Genomic DNA, 21951 nt, shown 5'->3' on the forward strand with positions numbered 1-21951 from the left:
CAGAGGGGTATAATAGAGCAAATATATGGAAAACCATAAGGGTGATTTTGAATAATTTAAAAGGTGGTTTGGAAACCAGTGAAGGTAATGGAGAATAGGAACTCCCCGAAGTTTACAAAGCGTTGGATGTAGGAGGACTATAGAAAAGGGAATTGCAGTGGTTGAGACAAGAGATAAAGTCATGAGCTTGCTGTTGGAAGGGTCAGGGTAAGGATGAAGTCTGCTGAAGTTCCAGAGATGATGTTGAGGCAGCTTTACAGACAAGGGATTTATGGAATGGAAGAGACAGCATGAGATGAAGGACGATTCAGTTTTTCTGTCATTGAGGGTAAGTTAAGCAGAGTGATAACAGAGATGGAAGAGAGCAAAGTATATTTGGTACAAGAAATCAAGATGTAATCTGTATTGGTCAGAATCCAGGCAGGCGGTTTGATGGGAAATAGGATAATTGGAGAGTGAGCTGAAGGAGATGCAGAGCTGGCTGTTGTCATCACAAGAGTTTTGTCCAAAGTTGAAGGTTCCAGTGAAATGTCCCTGACTATGTCATTATATGGGGAAATGGACCATCAATTTAACTAACTGTTAAGGATGAGGGCAAGGCGAACAGCCTCCACCAGAAATGAAGGAAGAGTAGATAGAAAGTAGGATTCAAAGCAAAAAGGGGAGTATTGAGACACCACCTTTTTACTCAAAGCACTCAAGAAGGATAGAGTATTGATAGTATTAAAAATGGTACTGATCTCAAACAGGATAAGAAGAATGAGGGATCCATTGTCAGTATCAGAAGTAGACATTGACCCCATGAAGTAGGGCACATTGTAGAATGAACTGGTTGAAAGCCAGGCTGACTTGAGAGGTGATTGAAAAGGTAAGAAAAGATTACTCTCCCTTCCCCCGCACCCCCACCCCACCCCCCAAAAAAATTGACAGGACAATCATTTGAAAGTGGGGAGGCGTAAAATGGCTCTCTTCAGAAAAAGTGATGATGAGGTGTGTAGTATTGGTGATCCTTTTTTGAGGCAAAATGGAAAAATCCAGTGTATAGATTGATGATGGTGGCATGATATGAGGCACTAAAGAAAGAGAGGTAACTAGACAGCTACTGAGTTTGGCAGGAGGTCCTTTGAAGAGATGCTTTTTAATCAGAAAAATGAAAAGCTGACATTTATGCACAGAAGCTGCAATGGAGCATAGCAGTTCAGAGATTCTGCTTAGATAAAACATCACATTATGCAGAAGACTAAAACATGAGGGACAAACTAATTGTAGGAGCAGCAGTTTTCTTAAGTTTTCAGTCTTCCAGTGTCCCAGCTCCTGGATGATAACCATTGGTACTTCTACTGCACTGGCAAAGAGACAGTAGAGCAAGCATCCTTAATCCTGGCATTTCCTAACTTTGAATACAACCTTAATGTTCTTTTAACATATTTTTGTGTGTGGGTGTGTAATATTAAATTATACTGGTAGTTTAACTGTTCTTAAAGTTTCTTTCTTAGAATGAAATCTATCTCAGACTGAGTTGTGTTTAGCACAGCTAAGCAAGGGAAAGATCTGCACTGGTCCCCAAGGGTTGTAGCATTCTGATCATGTACTGGTATGCTTCTGTGCCAGGAGCTTTGGGGATAGTGTAGAAATGGTTATGGTGGATTCTCCCACATTGGAGGAATCCTTTGCTGTCTGGTTTGTGCCACTGGAACAGATCAAAGGGGCCATTGTAAGAGCATGATCTGGTCTGTAGTTTTAAATTTGCCATCATGTCCCCTTTGCTAATAGTTTCAGGAACTTCATGCACATAGCAATGATGGAAATTGTTTGCTTATAAAAAGATTTAGAACCAAATTCATCCCTGATTTAACTTCATTGAAGTCATTGGTGACAGAACTAGCTCTTGAAGTCACTGTAGTTAAATCAGGGACAAATTTGGTCCTTGCTCTCCCTCCTTATTTTAATACAACCTTAAGAAGTTCAGCACTTTGGTAGTTATACAAGGCTTTTGTTATAACATGGGTGACTTCAGTGGGATTTTACATTTTTTAAGAGCTAATATACCGTATGGTAGCCCTGTTTCAAGATGATGGAGTAACAGAGCTATGAATGAGTATGCACCCTCAGAAGCTGAGTCCTTTCCGTTTTGCATTATTCACTGAAGAAAAGCAATGGGTAAATAATTTTATTTTTTTTCTTTCATATTATTTTCAGGTGTCTATTGATGGAAATGAAAGTGTTAGTAGCTCAGGAATGATAGGTGAAAATGAACAAGAGAAAAAAATGCAGGTATGTAACACTGTACAATATAATTGGATCTGTTGGATTTTTATTTTCTCTGTCTCTTCGATGCCCAACAGTCTTTACAGTGCAAGTGTTCACCTTCCTCATAACAGCTGGAAGCATGCCAAATCTTGGGGCTGGAACTAGGTGTGCAGGGGGTACTGCAGCATGCCCTGGCTTGAAGTGGTTTCCACTATATACAGGGTCTACAGTTTTTTTCAATGGCTCTCAGCACCCACACTATACAAATTGTTCCAGCACTCATGTGCCAAATATTTAGCTCTGAGCCAGATCCTTGGACTGCCTATCAGGAGTTCTTGGACTCCAGACCTGTGCAGATGGCAGGCTCCATTTCTCCCTTTATAGAAGAACAATTCACAGGATTCAAAAAACATTTACATTCAATCACCATCACCAGCTGCCACTCCGCCAATGTATACAGTTTGGGGAGACAATGCCCCCTCAACTCTGCCCATGGCAGGCCACCTAGGACAGTGTCACAGCCCAGCTTTGGGCTGTGGTCCACAGTTTGGGAATTCCTGATCTATACCAAACTCCTGCACGTTGCAGACCATAGAACCTCTCCCATCCACTCCTGTAACAGACCCATAACCTCTGGCTGAGTTACTGAAGTCCTCAAATCATGATTTAAAGACTTCATTACAGAGCATCCACTATTTACACTAGTTTAAACCTGCAAGTGACCTGTGCCCCATGCTGCAGAGGAAGGCAGGTCCCCCACCCCCACCTGATCTCTGCCAATCTGACCTGGGGGAAAATTTCTTCCTGACCCCAAACATGATGGTCTGTTAGACTCTTAGCATGTGGGCAAGACCCACCAGCCAGACACCTGGGAAAGAATTCTCTATAGCTGGAGATATTTGCTACTAGCAGTTGCAGATCAGCTACATGCTATTGTAGGCAGTCTCATCATACTATAACCTCCATACATTTATCAAGCTCAGTCTTGAAGCCAGTTAGATTTTTTTACCCCTTCTACTCACCTTAGAAGGCTTTTACTTCACTCCTCTGGTTAAAAACCTTCATCTAAATTCAAGCCTAAACTTACTGATGGCTAGTTTATATCCCTTGTTTTTTGCATCGGCATTGACACTGAACTTAAATAACTCCGATATTTATCCCTCTGCTTCAGTCTATCTACTCACCAGAAAAAATCAATATCAGTCCCAATTAACAGTTCCATCCAAGGTTCTAGCCTCTCTTGTCCAGTGGACAAAGCCGGAGAAAGTTCAAGTGGGGACTCCTTTCTTCACACCTACACGTGAGGTGAGTATTGTTACAGATACTTGCCTCTTAAGAGAGAGGTCATATGAACAATCATACTGCACAAGGCAACTGGACCCCTCGGGAGTCCAGGTTGCATATCAGTTTATTGGAATTAACTGTAGTCTGTCGGGTCTGCAACACTTTCCTCCCACTCATTCAGTCATGACATATCCAGATAATGTCAGACAGTATGTTAACTGTCTTCTACATAAACAAGCAGGGAGGAACAATGTCCCTTCCTCTGTGTGTAGAGACAGTAAACCTCTGGAACTGATATATCAGACATCAAGTAACCCTTTCTGTGGCATAATTACCAGTTGTGCAGAATTCCCTAGCACTGCAATCCTTGCTATTCTAGAATATGTACTTATCCTGTTAAGTATCAGAGGGGTAGCCGTGTTAGTCTGGATCTGTAAAAGCAGCAGAGAATCCTGTGGCACCTTATAGACTAACAGGCGTTTTGGAGCGTGAGCTTTCGTGGGTGAATACCCCCTGCGTCTGACGAAGTGGGTATTCACCCACGAAAGCTCACGCTCCAAAACGTCTGTTAGTCTATAAGGTGCCACAGGATTTTCTGCTGCTTTTACTTATCCTGTTAGCTCCTTATGGGGTCATTTAGCAGCAATCAGTGCTTTTCATTTTCCTGTCAATGACTGTATCATCTTCACTCATCCCACGACAAATAGATTCCTTAAGGGACGACTTAGATCCTTCCCCTGATTGGTGAAGCCAAGACCTCAATGGGACCTCAACCTCATTCTTTCATCTCTCACCAAATCTCCTCCTGAACCTTTAGCCACATAGACCATGACCCATCTCTCAGTGAAAGTTGCCTTTGTAGTCGCCATCACATCAGCCAGAAGAGCAGTGAGTTGGAAGGACTCATGGCAGACCCACCATATACTATCTTTCATAAAGAAAAGGCCTTTTTTTTCCCCCCTACCCCCACCTGAAATTCATCACTAAAGTAATTTCAGAATTTCACATGAGTCAAACCATCCCCTTACCAATTTTTTTTCCAAAACTGCATGTATTTGATGAGGAGAGATGGCTTCATTCTCTAGCTGTCCTACGAGCACTGGCCTTTTATCTACAGAAGCACATAGAAAGACACCTAGACTTTTTGTTACCATAGCAGAGAGGTCAAGATATATATTCTCAGAGTCTTTCTAAATGGATCGCTGGCTGCATTATCCTTTGCTATGAAACTAGCTCACATACCTCTCCAAGAGAGGGTGAGGGTCATTCACCAGAGTGCAAGCAATCTCTTCTTTATCTGTAAGAGATGTACCTCTACTAGAGATTTGTAGGGCAATTATATGAAGCTCCTTCCACACCTTCACAAGACATTACGCTTTGGCCAGTCTTTAGCTACAGATTTAGCTGTGGAGACTACAATATTACACTCAGCCATCACTTCTGTGACCTTGCACACATTTCCAGTTTGACTACTGCTTTCTCATCTCTCATGTGGAATACGTACAGGGACCATCATTCAAAGAAGAAAAGAAGGTTACTTGAGGGTTTTTGAGATGTATAGTCCCTATTTGTATACCATTACCTCCCTTTCTTTCCCTCTGCTGCAGATATTCCTGGATTTGTAGTAGGAGAGGGAACTGGAGAGGTGCCAGCCTTATGCCCTCAGTTCAGATCACAAAGAGAACAGCACGTGTGGGGACCAATGGACGCTGCTTACTAAAAGTCTCCAGAGTCAGGAGCATGGTGCCCCACCTTCCAGGGCTAAAGCTGAAGCCTGAGGACTTCAGCCTTGGCCTATAGGGCTCAGGTTACAGGCCCCCTGCCTGGGGCTGTAGCCCTTGGGCTTCAGCTTTGGTCCCCCCACCTGGGGTGGTGGGGCTTGAAGTTTGTCCCCCCTACCTGGGGCAGGATCAGGCTTCGGTCCCCACTCCTAGGGTTGTGTAATAAATTTTGTTGTCAGAAGAGGGTTGCGGTGCAATGAAGTTTGAGAACCTCTGGGTTAAGCAATTCTACATCTAGCTTTTCTGCTTCCAGTTATCTCACAAAAGGTGATGAAGTGGCTGTTCTTTTCCTTAGGGAGACATACTGGGTATATGCCTCCAGACACTCTCTTCCATCTTCTTGGCAACATTTCATTCTTCTACCAAGTGCCCCCCACTTGTCTCATAGATTTGGGCAAGGGAGCAGCAAAGGAGGCCTTGATCCAAATCTGCCCTCTAAGGAGCAGCATAATATTTCTATTCCTTTTGCAAATAAGACTGTTTCATTGAGTTCTTAGTGCCACTTAAAGTTTAAAAATCTTTCCAAAAGGGAAGTCTTCCCTCAGAGGTTCTAAAAGTAGTGGGAAAACTTGGATGCAATTTCTGAAGCTGGGCCCAGAGAAAGATTCAGACTTCTGACGCCTTAAACATAAGTGGGGCTGATGGTCTTTCTCTTCACAGGGTCTTTTTGTAAAGAAACAGAATAAGACAAGAAAAGAACAGAGTTGCTTCTTTACTTTAAAAGGTCACAAACAAAAAAAGTAATTAAAAAAAAACAATAAAGTATTCTTCCTACATCAAAGAACATCCCTGTAATTCCTGCTCACCTATCTAATAAGGAGATGATTTAGATGGAAGAATTTTCTAACAAAGTGAAATTTTTGACTCCACCCATGAAAATTAATATTTGATGATGTGCTCCAAATATTCTGGTTATAAACTCCTTTGAAAGCCAAGTTAAACAAGATAAAGATTTAGAATTGGACGTTGTCTGCATACCAACGGCACTGGAAGCCAACATCTCCTATGCAAAAATGGTGTCGGAGAGCTTGGACCAAAACTTGAATAATTTTATCCCCAAGGTATGAAAATTCCTTCACAGAAAGAAATTTGACTCTGTAACTTAGTGGAGATAGCCTAGATTAAATCATGTTATCTATCACTCTTAACTCTACTGTTCAGGACTTCATGGGTGCTGGTATGGGGCCTCTGTTTCAACAGTCAAGGACAAATTAGTATGCTGCAGCTCTAGTTGATCATTAGTAGCAGTGTACTGTCAGCTGAATGATACTCTCCCATTTCATCACCAGAATTTCTTCAGGGAGGAGGCCAAAGCAGGGTGGCAGAGTAACTGGTTTCCAATAGCAAACTTGCTTGAGAGGCAAAATGTTGAAAACAATTTATTTTTCACTTTCTAAAGTCTCCTTATTAATTTTAGTTATACTTAGTAGTAGTAAACTTTTGTGAGTGCTAAGCCAGGTAGTTTCTTGGCACCAACATTTTCAGATAGTCTGTGGGTGTGGTGTCTAACCTGTGGCCCCCAATGGCAACTATGTTAAGAAGAAAATTGATTCTGTGCCCCAGTCTCAACACAGAGCAACTTGGGGTCTGCTCTAACTTTGCACAGGTTGGCTTTGGTTCCCAAAGAAACATGTGGCAGCTGAGGAGAGCCAGGGCGCAGCATACTCCAACCCAGAATGAGACCTGATTTTCAGAAAGTGCTGAGTACCCATTCTAAAAATCAGGCCTCTCTGAGGTGTCTCTGGTTAAGGCACCCAGGAAATTTCTAGTCACTTGGCCGTGATTTCATCTAAATTCAGGTTGGTGTCTGCATGTTTATTAGAGAAATGATACATTGAAATCCTCAGCTAAACAATAAAAACATGACACATAAGAGAGAATCATGGGCATTAGCTGTCCAATGAGGCACCTTTTTGAGCCATTAGGTTGGTTATTATATAGCTATTTTTCTGATGGTAGCAAGTTTAGTACATAAAATTAGTGAGTTATTGGCTCAAAAGATTGGATTAATTTTGATATCAGGTGTGTTCTGTTACTTATAACTGTGTTGCATGTACAGAATCTTATTTTATGTGGGTAAAGATAAAATAGCTCATTATCAGCAGCATTTTGAAAATAGAAACTTAAACCCAGCTGTGTATTTCAGTGATACTTTTCCCAAGGACACGCTGATTTTAGACATTATTCTGACAGTGTCCCTTTAAAAATAATATTTAACAAAAATATTCCCTCGCGTTTGTTAATATTAATACCATACATGATTAAAATGAAATAATTTTAACAATATAATTTACTTTTTCCAATTAACTTGATTTACTTACTTTTTGCATTTTCAGATTGGACAAGGAAAACAGATTAGTTAGTTTTGCTTTTGTTTATAATGGATTTCAAATCTATTTTATGTTCTAGTTCTTATTCACCACTGCAGTGCATTGTTCTTTTGTGTTGCAAATACTGCCGGGGAATATTTAGATCCAGTGTTTTCACTGAAATACTAATAATTTAACATCTGAACCCTAGCAGTTAATATTTGGTCATGTAAACCTTTTTTTTTTTTTTTTTTTTTAAATGTAAATTCTAACTGGACTGACTTGAACTGATATTTTAATATAGTATTTTAAAAACGTAAATTGGGAATTGCTTCTGTTACTGATTAATATTTAAAATAAAAGTTATGAGTGTCTGCAATTGCATATACATTGTATTGTAATTTAGAGATAGCAGGCACTTTCAAGTAGAAAGTATGAAGCACAGCATCTGAATGTGTTCAGAGAAGCACTTCCTTTAGCAGCCTTCCCATGAGTTTGGACAAGTGTTATAGCCTAACTCATTCACTTCCACTAGATTATTCACATTCTTTCTGGACTCGCTTTTCACGTTAACTTTCTTTTCACTGTTTTTTTTTATTATTATTCACTTATGTCATTATAAATTATTAGCTGAAAAGAAATTAATTTCACAAGCTTCTGTGTTGTGTTTCCTCCTGTCGCCACAAAATTCTGTTGGCCAAAATTTTGCAGACCGAAGTGCAATGTTACTCTTAACTTTTGAATAATTGTTTATTGAGCCCTAGTTGTATTCTCAGCCCATATAAACCTAGAAAAAGACAGTTCCTGCCCTTAGGAATTGATAATCTAACAAAAATATAGATTGCACAGTCCAGATATGCAGGTGCAGAGGCTCAAGGTCTAAACTTCAAGCCAGAAATGCTTTTTTTTTAAATTGTTTATTTTTAATTATTTGAAGGGTTATTATTTAAAAGCTTCACAGAAGAAGTGTGTTTTAAGGAATGATTTGAATAAAGAGAAATAAAGTTGCTTGGTAGACCAGTCTGAGAGGAAATTCCAATTGCAGGAGCTTCATTGAAGAAGGCATGAAGACAAGAATGGGAGAAGGAAATGAATCTTACGGGACATTAGGGAGAGTAGATTGGAAGGAAGGCAAGCTTCAGGAGAAGAATCACCAAACACAATAAATGGCAGGGTGGACTGACTCAAAAGATATCAGCTAGAATTAACTCTTGTTATTTCTTATTTTGAAAATCTGATTTTTGTCTCATTGGTTATAAACATCTTAAATGACTTCCATGTTGTTGTCATATTTGTTTTATCCTAGATTGTCTTACAAGGACATGGAACAAGAGTGACAGCTAAATCTCAGCCAAGTGGAGAGAAGGCTTTTCGCTGTGAATATGATGGCTGTGGAAAATTGTACACAACAGCTCACCATCTTAAGGTAATTGCAGAATGAGGGTCAGTGGATTGCAGGCATTCTTTGGTTATACAATTACATGGACAAAAATAATGGAAACGTACAAGAAGTCAGAGACGAGCATTCTTCTGTCCTACGTTGAGTACACTGAAATCTCCATCAGTAGGATGTCTAGATGTCCCAGTTCCTCCAGCTGTCATGCTTAGTGTTCTGAGATGAGACCCTTTTTAGAAAGTTGAACAGGTAATGGACTTCAGAGTGGTAGCTGTGTTAGTCTGTATCAGAAAAACAATGAAGAGTCCTTGTGGCACTTTAGAGACTAACAAATCTGTTTGGGCATAAGCTTTTGTGGTTTAGAACCCACTTCATCAGATGCATGGAGTGGAAAATACAGGAACAGGTATAAATACATGAAAAGATGGGAGTTGCCTTACCAAGTGTGAGGTCAGTCTACTGAGAGTTCAGTTAACAGTAGGATACCAAGCCCACGAAAGCTTATGCCCAAATAAATTTGTTAGTCTCTAAGGTGCCACAGGTAATGGACTGTTATCAGTGGGCCAGCAAAATACATCCCACACTTTGGGAAATGTTGCCAGAAAACGTGAATTAAACAAATGCATCGCAGCTGAGAAATGGGAAGACCAGCAGGAAAAAAGGTTGAATGTAAAGGTTGTCAATCTTCTGATTGTCAAAGCAGGATGAATGCAGATGTGTAAGGTTCCTATACTGCAAGTATCAAAAAATATGTCACTTTTTCCATCAAGATAGCAACCATCAGCAGTAGCCTAGAGATGCTACAATTAGAATTTAATTTCCATGTTTATATATGATGGGAAGCTCTGCTCTTTCATGTGAATTCTCATATTGCTGTATTGTGATGTTTAATTCTTTAGAGTGATTAAATATTCAAAGTTGAAAAGTTGGAACAGCTCTTGTTTTTCTACTCACTCCCTGGTTCCCTTTCTCAATTCCGTGCTTAGCTCTGGTACACGGAACATGTAGAGAAGTACAGAAGTACTAGGTTAGTCACTTGCAGATGGGGGAGGGTGCAACCTTGCCAATGATAGTGCAGTCTAGAATCATTCTCTCACTCTATGTGAATCTAATCCTGTGATGATGTCCTGGCTAGATGTCTCGTGCAGCAGGAGGAGGATCACTGGGAGGCCTCATAGGGATTGAGGGAAGATTGGAATGTAGGGTTGCCAACTTTCTAATCGTACAAAACCAAACACCCTTGCCCCATCCCCTGCCCTGAAGCTCTGCCCCTATCTTTTCGCTTAAGCCCTGCCCCCTGCTCACTCCATCCTCCCTTCCTCCGTCACTCGCTCTCCTGCATCCTCACTCATTTTCACCGGGCTGGGGCCTAAGATTGGGGTACGGAAGGGGGTGAGGGCTCCAGCTGGGGTGCGGGCTCTGGGGTGGGGCCAGAAATGAGGGTTTCAGGATGCAGGAGGGGGCTCAGGGCTGGGGTAGGGTATTGGGTGCAGGAGAGAGTGCAGGCTCCGCCTGGGGCGGTGGGCTCCGGGTTGGGGCTGGGGATGAAGGGTTTAGGGTACAGGAGGGGGTATGGGGTGGGGGCTCTGGCAGGGGAGGAGGTTTTGACCTGGGGCAGAGGGTTGGGGTGCAGGCGGGTGTGAGGCAGTAGCCAGGTAGCGTGGCCAGTGGGAGCTGCAGAGCCGGCATTTGGGGTGAGGGCAGCGCACAGAGCCCCTGTGGCTGACCCTGCGCCTAGGAGCCAGACATGTCAGCTGCTTTCGGGAGACACGCAAAGTCCAGGCATGCAGGGAGCCTGCCTTAGTCCCACTGTGCTGCTGAACGGACTTTTAATGGCCTGGTGAGCGGTGCTGACTGGAGCCACCAGGGTCCCTTTTCAACCACGCATTCCAGTCGAAACGCGACACCTGGCAACCCTGTTGGGGTGGAGTGTCACCCTTGAGACAGACATGCACACAGCCAGACTATTGTCAATATTGCCAGTTCAGCTGTTCAGTGACCCTTTCAGTTGGCTATTCTGCATGTTTACAAAAATAGGACAAATCACCTGTTGCAGTAAAACTGATCAGGGTATCAAGTCAGATCATGAAAACAGAGACATTACTACTTTTCCAGAACACATCATTATCCTATTTTTTAAAAATCTTTATTACTGTTTAATAAAAGAACACCTATTAAGCAGTGACTTCTAAGAGGAGAGACTAAACATGTAATTTTTGACAATGAAATAGTTTTTATATTCAAGAAAGCAAAATATTGTATTCTGTCAGTGTGGTGGATGTGTTTTAACAGGTGCATGAAAGGTCACACACAGGAGATCGACCGTATCAGTGTGAACATCCTGGTTGTGGCAAAGCATTTGCAACAGGTAATGTTTTGTGGGAGTGTTTTCTCCTGTTTGCTAGTGCCTATCTGTCTCCTTATAAGACGAGTTTTTGTTAATGCAGTATTTAAACTGCTATGCAAAAAGGCTAGATTTCAGTCCATTTATGAGAAGTGGGCATGTTTTCAGTTAATGTAGCTTAGTAAAAATGGAATGAGGCTTATGGAAAAGAGTATTTTGAATGTTATTGAAGCAAAAATGTAATGAAACAAAGAGAAAAAAGAAAAAAATTTGTAATCTAGCATCCTATTATCAGTTTCTACACTATAGACAGAAAAATGTATTAATGTGGAATAAGTTTCATGAGTTAAATGAGGTGAAAATAAAAAGGCTCAACTTGCTGGCTGCAGACAAGGATATGTGAGCCTCTGATCCCCAGTTGAAAAGAATTTTGATAGGATATACTCTATTTCAAATGGTGTTATTGATCTGGTTCTTTTTCACAGTCATATCAAGCAGTGACATTTCTCATAAAATAAGTGAACTTTACAGCTCATACAGACTAGTCCATTTATGCATGACATTTAATTTAATCCTGTAAAATGAAGTGATAAGATGAGTAAGTAAAATATGGAGGATTGTAAAATGAGAGGTGGCTGATTCAAAACAATCTTTTCTTGGTTTTTGAGCATGATTGTAATATACAGAAACAAAGAGATGGGGTTAAAAAAAACCCTGAAACTTGAAAGATTAAGAAGATTGCACAAAGAACTCCTTCCATTGTAATATAGAAAGCCCGGTTTCTTTGTAGGCATACTAATATAAGCAATACTGGGCTGAAAGGCCAACACAGAAACAAGCGCACTTCAGTGACTTCACATAAATTTAGTTGCACCGTGTTTGTAAAACAATTTTAAGATTATAGTGCAAGGGTGGCCAAATTTACTGACCCTCTGAGCCGCAAATGACAGTCTTCAGAAGTTTGAGAGCTGGGGCGCACCTGCCAGAACTCGGGGCTTCAGCCCTATGAGTAGCACCTGTTGGCTCAGGGATTTAGCCTTGCGGAAGGGGGTTTCAGGCCTTGAGCCCCATGAGAGATGCCTCCCATTGCTTGGGGCTGAAGTCCTGCTCCTGCTGAAGCCCTGGCAGATGTGCTCTGTGGGGCTGAAGCCCTGAGATCCCCCTCCCCGCTGGGCAGAAGCCAGAGGTGATGTGTGGGGAGGGCACGTGGGGTCACGTGCCCCCCCATTTTCCTGCCCAATTTTTGTTAGGGTTTGCTGACCTCACTCAGTCTCATAGTGTTGCCGGGCCTCCTCCCTGCATGGCAGCTGCTGGAGCTGGCAAAATTGGGAGCTGTGACCATGGGGAGAGGCAGCAGCAAACAGCTAGGAACTGCAGGGAGTGCCACTGCTTTTGCTGCTGCCTGTGCCTGCAGCTCCCAGCTGTTTGCAGCTGCCTCTCCATGTGGAGCTAGCACCTGGCAGCTGCAAGGAGGGGCCACTGAGGGTAAGAGGGTGGGTGTACCTGGGGGTTGTGACTCAAGCTGTTGGGGAGGCGGAACCTTTACATTTTGTCCCCCCACTTTCAGCAACCACCTATCATCTGGCATAAGCCCCTCACCCCACTGCAGGGCAGAAGCCCTGAACTCTCTCTGCCAGTCTGGTAGGTGGAGAATATGGGGGGTTCCGTGAGCCACACTTTAACTATGCAAGAGCCACATGTGGCTTGCGAGCCGCAGTTTGGCCACCCCTGCTGTATACCATTGCAACAGACAGAAGGACAAATATATTGCCTTTTTTCCTATTAATGTCTAAGCGTATTTTTGGTCAGTTATTTTAACAGTTGAGCCTGGCAAACCCTGCAGATGTTTAAATGCATCTTCAAGGATTAAATGACCTGGATTAAATAGTAGTAGCTTTTCTGAGTTGGATTCTGAGGCTGTGTTTGTGTTGTACAAGTAAGAAAGAAAACAAGTTAGGGGATTGGCTAACTTGGTAGACTCACTTCATGTTTTCAAATAGTGTTTTTTATTAAAAACTTCAACTGTTATGGAGATATAGCAGCAGCACATTGTAAAGTTAAATCAGGAAGCACATTCTGAGAATCCATGGCCTCTGCTTAGTAGAAATGTGTATATCGCTATGGGGCCAGGGAAGATGCAAGTTAGTCTGTCTTCAGCAACTCTTTCTGGGTTCTTTGGTTCCACATTTTTCTAGGGGACTAGAGAGAGGATGCTCTCAGTGGAGTGTCCTCTGCTCAGAAACTAGCCCCCACCTTGTCACTTCACCAACCCCCCCATTTTGTTGTCTCTTCAAGGCACAGCCCAAGGCAGTCTATTTAGGGCCTAATCCAAAGCCCATTGAAGTGAATGGGAGTCTTCCCATTGAATTCAGTGGCCTCTGGTTCAGACCCTTAAATTTCTCAGTGTTATTATTTATCACAGGATTATTACTCTTGACATTTGCCTTTGAAGGGAGATTGTCTGTGGTTATTGCATAATGTGTTTCTAAAAATGAAATAGCACCCGGAGGCTTGACTGATGGGTGCAATTTTATAACTCAGAATAGTCATTGGTAAAATAAGAAGCCAATAAATAAACGTGTGCATCTGAATTCAGTAGGAGCAGGATTGGGCTCTGTCTGAAACTATTATGATGAGAGTAGCTGCTAAGAGAGAGAGAGCACAGATTGTTCTGGACTCATTTTTTAAAAAAAAAAAAAAAAAAAAAAAAAGAAGTTTGAGCAAAGGTTTGACCACTTTGGTTTAATCACCAGAATTTGTCCCATTGTAAGGAAAAGAAAATTTTGAAAAAAAGTACTCTTTTTTTTCTTAAATAAAGTGAAAGAGGATTTCTGAAATGCAAGCAGTGCTCTGTTGCTCTGGTTATGTGACCAATGATGTGTTTGGAGAGTGAGATGAATAGAAGAACTGATTTTTGTTACTGATTTATCTGGACTGGTTAGCACAGTTTTTGTGACCAGATGCATTCTGAGTATTAGATATTTTTCTACTGCAGTATTGTAACATCTAAGATTTTGTTTGCTGCCCCTCCCTGCCCCTTTTCGACTTTTAAAATTGTCTTCAAGGTTATGGATTAAAAAGCCACGTCCGAACCCATACTGGAGAGAAGCCCTATCGGTGTACAGAGGAGAACTGCACCAAGTCATTCAAGACTTCTGGGGACCTGCAGAAACATATCAGAACCCACACAGGTACAAGGAGTCTTTATAACGGTCACGCTCTCTCGCGCGCGCTTTCTCTCTCTCTCTCTCTCTCTCTCTGCTTTCCTGGTTCTTTGTTTTAAATTAAAATCTATTCAGATAGACCTACTCTAGAAGGAATTTAACCCTTCGCTTATTGAGTGACTTGTACTTGTGAAATCAGAATAAGTATACCGTGCCTTAGCGCACAACTGCTCTTAAAACGTCCCCTTTGAAACCTACTTGACAAAACAGTGTTTTAGCATTGCAAACACCATTGCAAGTTTTTAGCACAATAATAATGCTCCTCATCTCAACATACAATTGTTTTTGGAACAGTGCTTAAGCCTTCGCACTGCTATTGCAATTGCACTATCTTTGAACCAGGTGCATCACCATTGCATCTTACACTGACTGAGTCAGTCTACACATTTGCAGTGCCACTGTGGATAAAAAGTACTAGAACTGCAGCTGCAGCAGAGCAATTACTCCTCCCAGTGCCAACTCTCAATGCTGCTACTCACCTTCCAGCGACAGTTTTGTCATTTCAGAGCTGTCAAATATCTTGCCTACCAGCTGTGTGCAGGACCAAGAACTGTGGTACTCAGCTTGTCTTGGCTCTTCCTGTTTTTCTAACACCATCAGAGCGGCAGGGAAGGACACAAAAAGATCATGCAAAAATACTTTTTATAAAAACTTTTCAATTGTGTAAAAAATAAAATCTTTTGGTGTGTCCCATGCAGAGGTGGATCACTTGATAAATAAAATGAATAAAAATCCCTTATTAGCAGCAGCTATATCCATGGAAGCACTATATGCACACAGTATCCACTTACTATAATAATTGTTGTATTGACAGTCGTACATCTATGGAAAGTCACTTTCACTCCTGAGATCTTAAAAAGGGACATAAATTTAAAAATACACAGCCAGGATTACAACCTAACCCCTACTCAATCTCTAATGCCACTAAATACCTCAGGATAGTGCTCCAGCACCTCCTTGTTCTTCCTCTCCCAACCAAATACCCTTGAAGAGAGAGAGAAGAGTTAGCCCCCAGTTTAGTAGATGGGGTGGAATAGTGGGGAGCTTGTTGGACCACATGGAGGACGTCCTTCCTCCAGACCCTGGCCTTGACCTCTCACATCTCTGGATTTTAGAGGTTAAAAAAAGGGAGCAGGAAGGAAATCCTTAGTTGTATTTCAGATCCAGAAAAGAGAATCAAAACCACAGGCAAACAACAATTATAAAAACTACTGAAAGAATAAAATCATTCCGTCTTCCTGGGCTGCCAGATCCAAAGTCAATCTGCTAGTGGGCCAGGGGACACTTGTGATTCTTCACGGTGGTATTTGTATGAGGGCATACCAATGTTCATCACCACCTCCTCCCAGCTCATATGCAAATCTTTGTTGAGAACTGAACCATATTAATGTAGTCATTACACAGTGCAGACAAATACACATTTAGATACCATAGATTAGGGCTCTCTAAATTTTTAATAGGATGGACCTCATCTTAATAGAAAAATTGTCCGGTGGACTGCCCCCCTCTCATTTTTGGAATCACATATATTTGACAATTACAGCATTTGCATACATAGAAAAGTCGTATTAGTAAAGAATGTTATGTATTTTAATGCAATTTAACATCTGCAACTACGGAGTTGAGCTAGCCCCATGTAACCAGCCAGCTTTTCACAGACCACCAGCAAGTCTTTCACAGTCTATCGATGGTCCATGGACCATAGTTTGGGAACCTCTGCCACAGACATTGGATGCTGCGCCAGGAATTATGAATAGATGCAACAGTCCACAGGCTCAGCAGTAGCTGCAGTGAGTTCTGTTTGTGGATAGTAGAGTGATTCACACAAAACAGAATGACTAATGTGGATGCACTGAACCAGTGCAAGTTGCACAGTGTAGTTCTCTTCTGTAGACAATGCCAGAGTCCCTCAACCCTAATTGGCATTATGAACTAAAGCTGATATTGATCAGTGTAAGATCTGCTGGTAACGACAAAAAACACAGGCCCTCATCAGTGATGAGGCACCTGACATAGTCTGCATCACCAAAACTGAGAAGGATGACCCACAAGCCCAGGGTTGGTGCACTTTATTCCCCAGGTTTCTCCATGTATCACAGACCTAGATAGCACAAGAAGACAGGTAGTACTGCATTCATCTTTTCTGCAAACCTGAAATGCAAGAGATGTGCCTCAGGTAAGACCACTTCATTTGAAATCATTCATCTCACAGTAGAAACCAGAGCCAAAGCTAATATAGATTTTATGCTCACTTACAGACCATCGCAGACTAAAGGGTTCACAAGAAAGTTCACTGATACTTTGCCGGAGATGACAGAGAGATACTCCAGCCTTGTCATCCTGGGAGATTTCAACAAGGCCACTCATAGAAAAGCCCAAAAACTCATCTCCTCACTTCCCTCCCGAAGATGTTCACAGGTCATTGCTGGTTCCATCGACAAATCCAGTCACATCCTGGACCTGACCTTCAGACTATGTCAGGTTAGAGAACATCACAACCTACCCACTATTTTGGACTGATTGTTGTATCATTAGGGCAGTGGTCTCAGACTTTCGATTGCCCACCCAACAAGAAAGACTAGTGACCCTGATTCAACCATGAAGACTCATGGACTCCAACAAATTCCATAGCCTTCTAAAGGACAACAGTACCCCACCTGCAGAATGAGGAGTTGAGGATCTGGTGAGTCATTGCTATTCCACAGTGGTCTCAGCCACTGCTGTGCTGGCCCCCAGTTGATCCCCTTCTCCCCATCACCTGTACAGATCTTGATTTTCTAACACTCTGTTCTGGATGAAGGGAGAAGGGATGGAAACTTGAGTGCTGATAGTGGAAAACAGAGGCTGATTCAGATAGCATGAAAAAAAAATTCCTCAGAGCCTATGCTGTGGCTTTTACAGGCCAAGACCTCTGTTGAAGCTGCTAAATCTCACTCCAAAGAGCTATCCATTGTGGTAAACCTCTTCATCAGTCCTGAATGCCAACCTGCAACAGAGCCAAGCACCAAACACTGCAAAGATTGCCACTTAGCTGAAAAGATTATGGATGTTTTGAGAAGCCATCTCAAACAGCATGGATCTGCTCCGCCTCCACTCACCAACCAACATCCCACCTGCATTTCCAGAGTTCAGTACATTCACTGAAGACATTTTGTATACCCTAAAGGAGACTCGACGCAAGACTTGGGACTCTCACTCATGCCCTTTTTGCTTGTGAAAGAGAGTTGTGAACAATGGGTGCCACTCCTGACTGAAATAGCCAATGCCTCATTTAAAGAAGGAATCTTGCTCCTTCAAACACCCAATAATTTGACTAACACCTGAAGAAACCCACTCTGGATACTTAAGTCTTAGTCAGTTACCATCCTGCATCAAACCTCCCATTCTTAAGCAGGTTCAGAGAAGACCTAGCAAAAGGCTGCACATGCTCATTTAACTAACATTCTGACCCAGCACAGTCTGTATTCAGGGCAGGACACAGAACCAAAACTGCTTTATTGGCATTGATGGATGATCTCCTCCTTTCAATGGATGGGCATCCATTCTCATCCTGCTGGACCTCTCTGCAGTATTTGATGCTGTTGACCGTGAGATTCTGCTGTCTTGCCTGAGAGGGGTGACATGGGTCCAGGATAAGGCACTGAAATGGCTTGAGTCCTCCCTGGAAGGATGTTCCCAGTGAGAAGTGATGGGAAACCGCAGCTCTGTCACTAGACTCTCACTTGTGGAGTTCCTTCCACAAGGATCAATTTACTCTCTGGTACTTTTCAACATCTACATGTAACTAATAGGTGATCTGGTTAGATGACATAGACTCAAGTGCCAACAATATGCAGATGATAGACATTTCTACCTATCCTTTACCACATACAATCACACTACTTCTACCAAGATGGCCCAATGGTTGGATGAGATCAGTTCTTGGATGAAGAACAGTTGGCTGAAGCTGAACCTATGAAGACAGAGGTGATGCCAGCGGGCAGAGGGGAGTATTTTGAAGAGTTAATAACCATGGTATAGTCTCCATGGGTTGAAGATGCACATCCACAATTGGTCAGTTTAGTCTGTAGTGTAGGAGTACTCTTTGATCTCTCACTGATGCTGAATTCTGACATAGCAGCATCGAAGAGTAATGCTTTCTACCAACTCCGTCTGGCTAGGAAACTTCATCCCATCCTGGCCGACTAAGACCTAGCCTCAGTTGTTCGTGCTTTCCTCTCTCGTCTGGAGTACAGCAATTCAATATATCTAGGCAGGAACCCTTCAGCACTTAGAAAACTCCAGTTAGTACCGAATGCTATAGCGCATCTCCTCAAAATCACAGGCTACCTGTAACATCTCAGACCTGTCCTTGACTCTCTATATTGGCTTCACATAGAATCTTGAATCAAGTTCAAGGTCTTCAAAGCATTCCATGGCTTGGGTCCAGGTCACCCAAAAGATCTCCTAAAGCTCTGAGATGAAGACCGTAATGGGCAACTCTGCTCCTTTGGCCCAGTGGAACTCTCAACAGTAAGAGTAAAGCTCGTCTGTGTGTGAGACAGAATTTTCTCCCGGGGTGATCCAGGACTGTGGAATGAATTTCCCCAGAAACTAAGGACGATCACAAATCTCACCAATCCACTCCAAGTCCAAGGCACATTTTTTTGACTTTGCCTTCTCTAATATAAACAGATAGCACCAGGTATATTTTTATTAAAAATAAATAAAGACACATATTATCTAAACAGGGCACTTCACTGCAGGTGCTTCTCCCTCTAGGGGGAGGAGGAGAGAACAAACAACATGTGACAGATTTGTACCCATGTGGCTTAATGCACTACTGAAGGGTGTTCTGATACTATGGTGATGAGCGCTGTATAAAAACCTATATAGAAAGGAACCCTCCCTATAAATATTTAACCTTTTCTTTTCCTTCTCCCTGATGAGACTCATAGACTTTACAGTCAAGAGGGACCATTATGATAATCTATTCTGACCTCTGCACATCACAGACCACAGAACCTTACCCCACCAACTGCTGTAATATACCCATAATCTCTGTCTGAGTTACTGAAGTCTTACTGCAACTCACTCCCCAAACTACCTCAACCTGATTCTCCCTCTTCCTCATTGCCAGTTCTCCCCTAGGCCCACTGATTGCTGCCAGACTGGTTTCTCCACTTACACAGGGGTCTTCCCTGACCTCCCTGGTCTGGTTGAAAACTAGTAGTTGTGAGATGGTCAGCTGGAAGGGCATATCTCCAGGAATTAATAATAGTTTCTGATAGTGGGGAGGAGAGCAAGTCTTACTCTAGAAAACAGTTCTGACCTGCTTTATGTTTCTGTTACTGTAGCCCTCGTTAAACTAGATTAACATAGACTAGCTAACCCAGCAGACCCGTGCTCTGCCTTTGAAGTAGCCATTTCCAGCCACCTGGAAACGGGTCTGTTTTCTAACAGTTAAATTAGAAACACAAAGGGCTGGGTTCACAAACAGGTTGCCTGACATTCCTGTAGGCATTCTTTACATTTACACTGAAAAAACTGACTTTAAGAAAACACTGTTGCTAGGCTGGGCTGGCTCCAACTCCGCTCTTTTCTACCTGTAATGTGATGTGCAGTGTTCAAGGAAGAATTGTAGAAACCATAGCAACACTACATTGCGAAATGCACATTTAAAACACACACATATATCCTTTTGGCAGGAAACTGACAAACTTTTCTAGAACTGCTGCTTTAAAGAGTTACTTACAGTTTCCTCTGCCAAAGAACTAACTGCTCTGAAGGTTCCTGGGGGTTAACATCTGTGTCAGGGCTCTTTTTTTATTTCTGTCTTACAGTAATGATCCCTTCCCCTCCCTCCCCCATCCCACCCTTCCTCAGCATGTGGGGAGGCTACCAATATAAATAATTTATTACATGATTTTAAAAAAAAAAGTCAATGTGGCCAATTCAGTCAAGGTGGAAGTGGCCTATTCTGAACAGTTGACAAGAAGGGGTGAATTAGCACTGACCTCCCCACTTGGTCAGGCAACTCCCATCTTTTCATGTGCTGTAATATATATACTGCCTACTGTATTTTTCACTCCATGCCTCTGATGAAGTGGGTTTTAGCCCATGAAAGCTTATGCCCAAATATATTTGTTAGTCTCTAAGGTGCCCCAGGGACTCCTCGTTCTTTTTGTTGATACAGACTAACACAGCTACCCCTCTGAAACCTATTCTAAGGTGCGATGTTTAAAGTTCTATTACACAAAATAGATTCGTTTTTTTTTAAAAAATAAAGGCAGCCATATCTGTAGTGAATTTGCTTTGGTATTTTGAAGAAATAAACTAAAATGTCAGAGGTATTTATCTTTAGAAAGTTGTTTCTGCCCATGCAGAGTAATCATTTTTATTAAAGAGTTTTGACTATGAAAAAGCTTTAAATTAAAAAAAATGCAATTATATGCTAAATCACTGAAACATTTTTGACACTTTATCAATTTCGGCTTATAAATGTACAAATTGTATAATATGCTTACATTTGATAATTTTTTTAATAGTCTAAATGGATATTTACATATTAAAGAGCATTGAATGGGTAGGAGTCCTTAAAAGCTATTGAATAAATGATACACATTTGTAACACCTTATAAATATTTACACAGTTTGAGAATTTTGCTGAAAGGCTCTATGATTTCCCCAGTTTCACCTAAGTATTTAGTAACAATGATTCAGCTAGTCTCAGCAGAAGATTTGCTAATTCAATATGTTCCTGATATTTGTGTTCAAGCCACAGAATGTATTTGCATAAAATACTTTTTCCCAGTATGATCATAAGCTGTGGAAGAGACTCCTTGTGTTGTAAGGGCCAAAGATTCTAAATATTTTTGTATTCTAAATCTATCACTTTGATGCTAGTCGCAAAATGGAGAAGGATTATAGGCAAAGCAATTTTAAGAAAATACTAACATTTTTTTTAAAATACCAATAAGCAGTTGGCAGTATGTGTCTAATAAAAATATATATATTCCAAATGAAAGACTGAACCCCATTCTCTGTTGTGCAGGTACATGCTAGAGTAATTGAATTCTGCATATCTAAACTGCCCCTGTTGTTCAGTAGAATATTACTGACTTCCTGTTTTAAACTGAAGTATAGTAGTGCTATGTGCTGTTATATAGCTACCATATTTACCCATAGAGGTGGCTACACATTAGTGATGGACTATCCATGCTTATAGTTTGTATACTTATTTTAAGGACCCAGGTCTGCAATCCTTATCCGAGAAGTCCCTTTTTACACAAGTAGTCCCAGTGGTTGTCAGGATTTGGTGCTAAATTTATAAAGCATTTTTGGTTGTTTCAAGATGAAGATTTCCATAAAAATGTAGGATCAT

The 21951-nt window shown here is 41.7% G+C and overlaps 1 protein-coding gene across 3 annotated transcripts in view; it reads left to right on the forward strand.

Annotated features, from left to right (window-relative positions):
* ZNF143 (zinc finger protein 143) overlaps positions 1–21951 on the forward strand; it is an 84258-nt gene that overhangs the window by 39354 nt on the left and 22953 nt on the right. For all 3 annotated transcript variants that reach the window (XM_032788121.2, XM_032788124.2, XM_075065172.1), the window contains 4 exons: positions 2200–2274; positions 8931–9050; positions 11313–11388; positions 14430–14555. In XM_032788121.2, the coding sequence (XP_032644012.1) occupies positions 2200–2274; positions 8931–9050; positions 11313–11388; positions 14430–14555 (397 nt within the window). The remainder of the gene's footprint in view (positions 1–2199; positions 2275–8930; positions 9051–11312; positions 11389–14429; positions 14556–21951) is intronic.

This window comes from Chelonoidis abingdonii, chromosome 4, assembly GCF_003597395.2.
Source record: "Chelonoidis abingdonii isolate Lonesome George chromosome 4, CheloAbing_2.0, whole genome shotgun sequence".
In the NCBI taxonomy this organism is placed as follows: domain Eukaryota; kingdom Metazoa; phylum Chordata; order Testudines; family Testudinidae; genus Chelonoidis; species Chelonoidis abingdonii.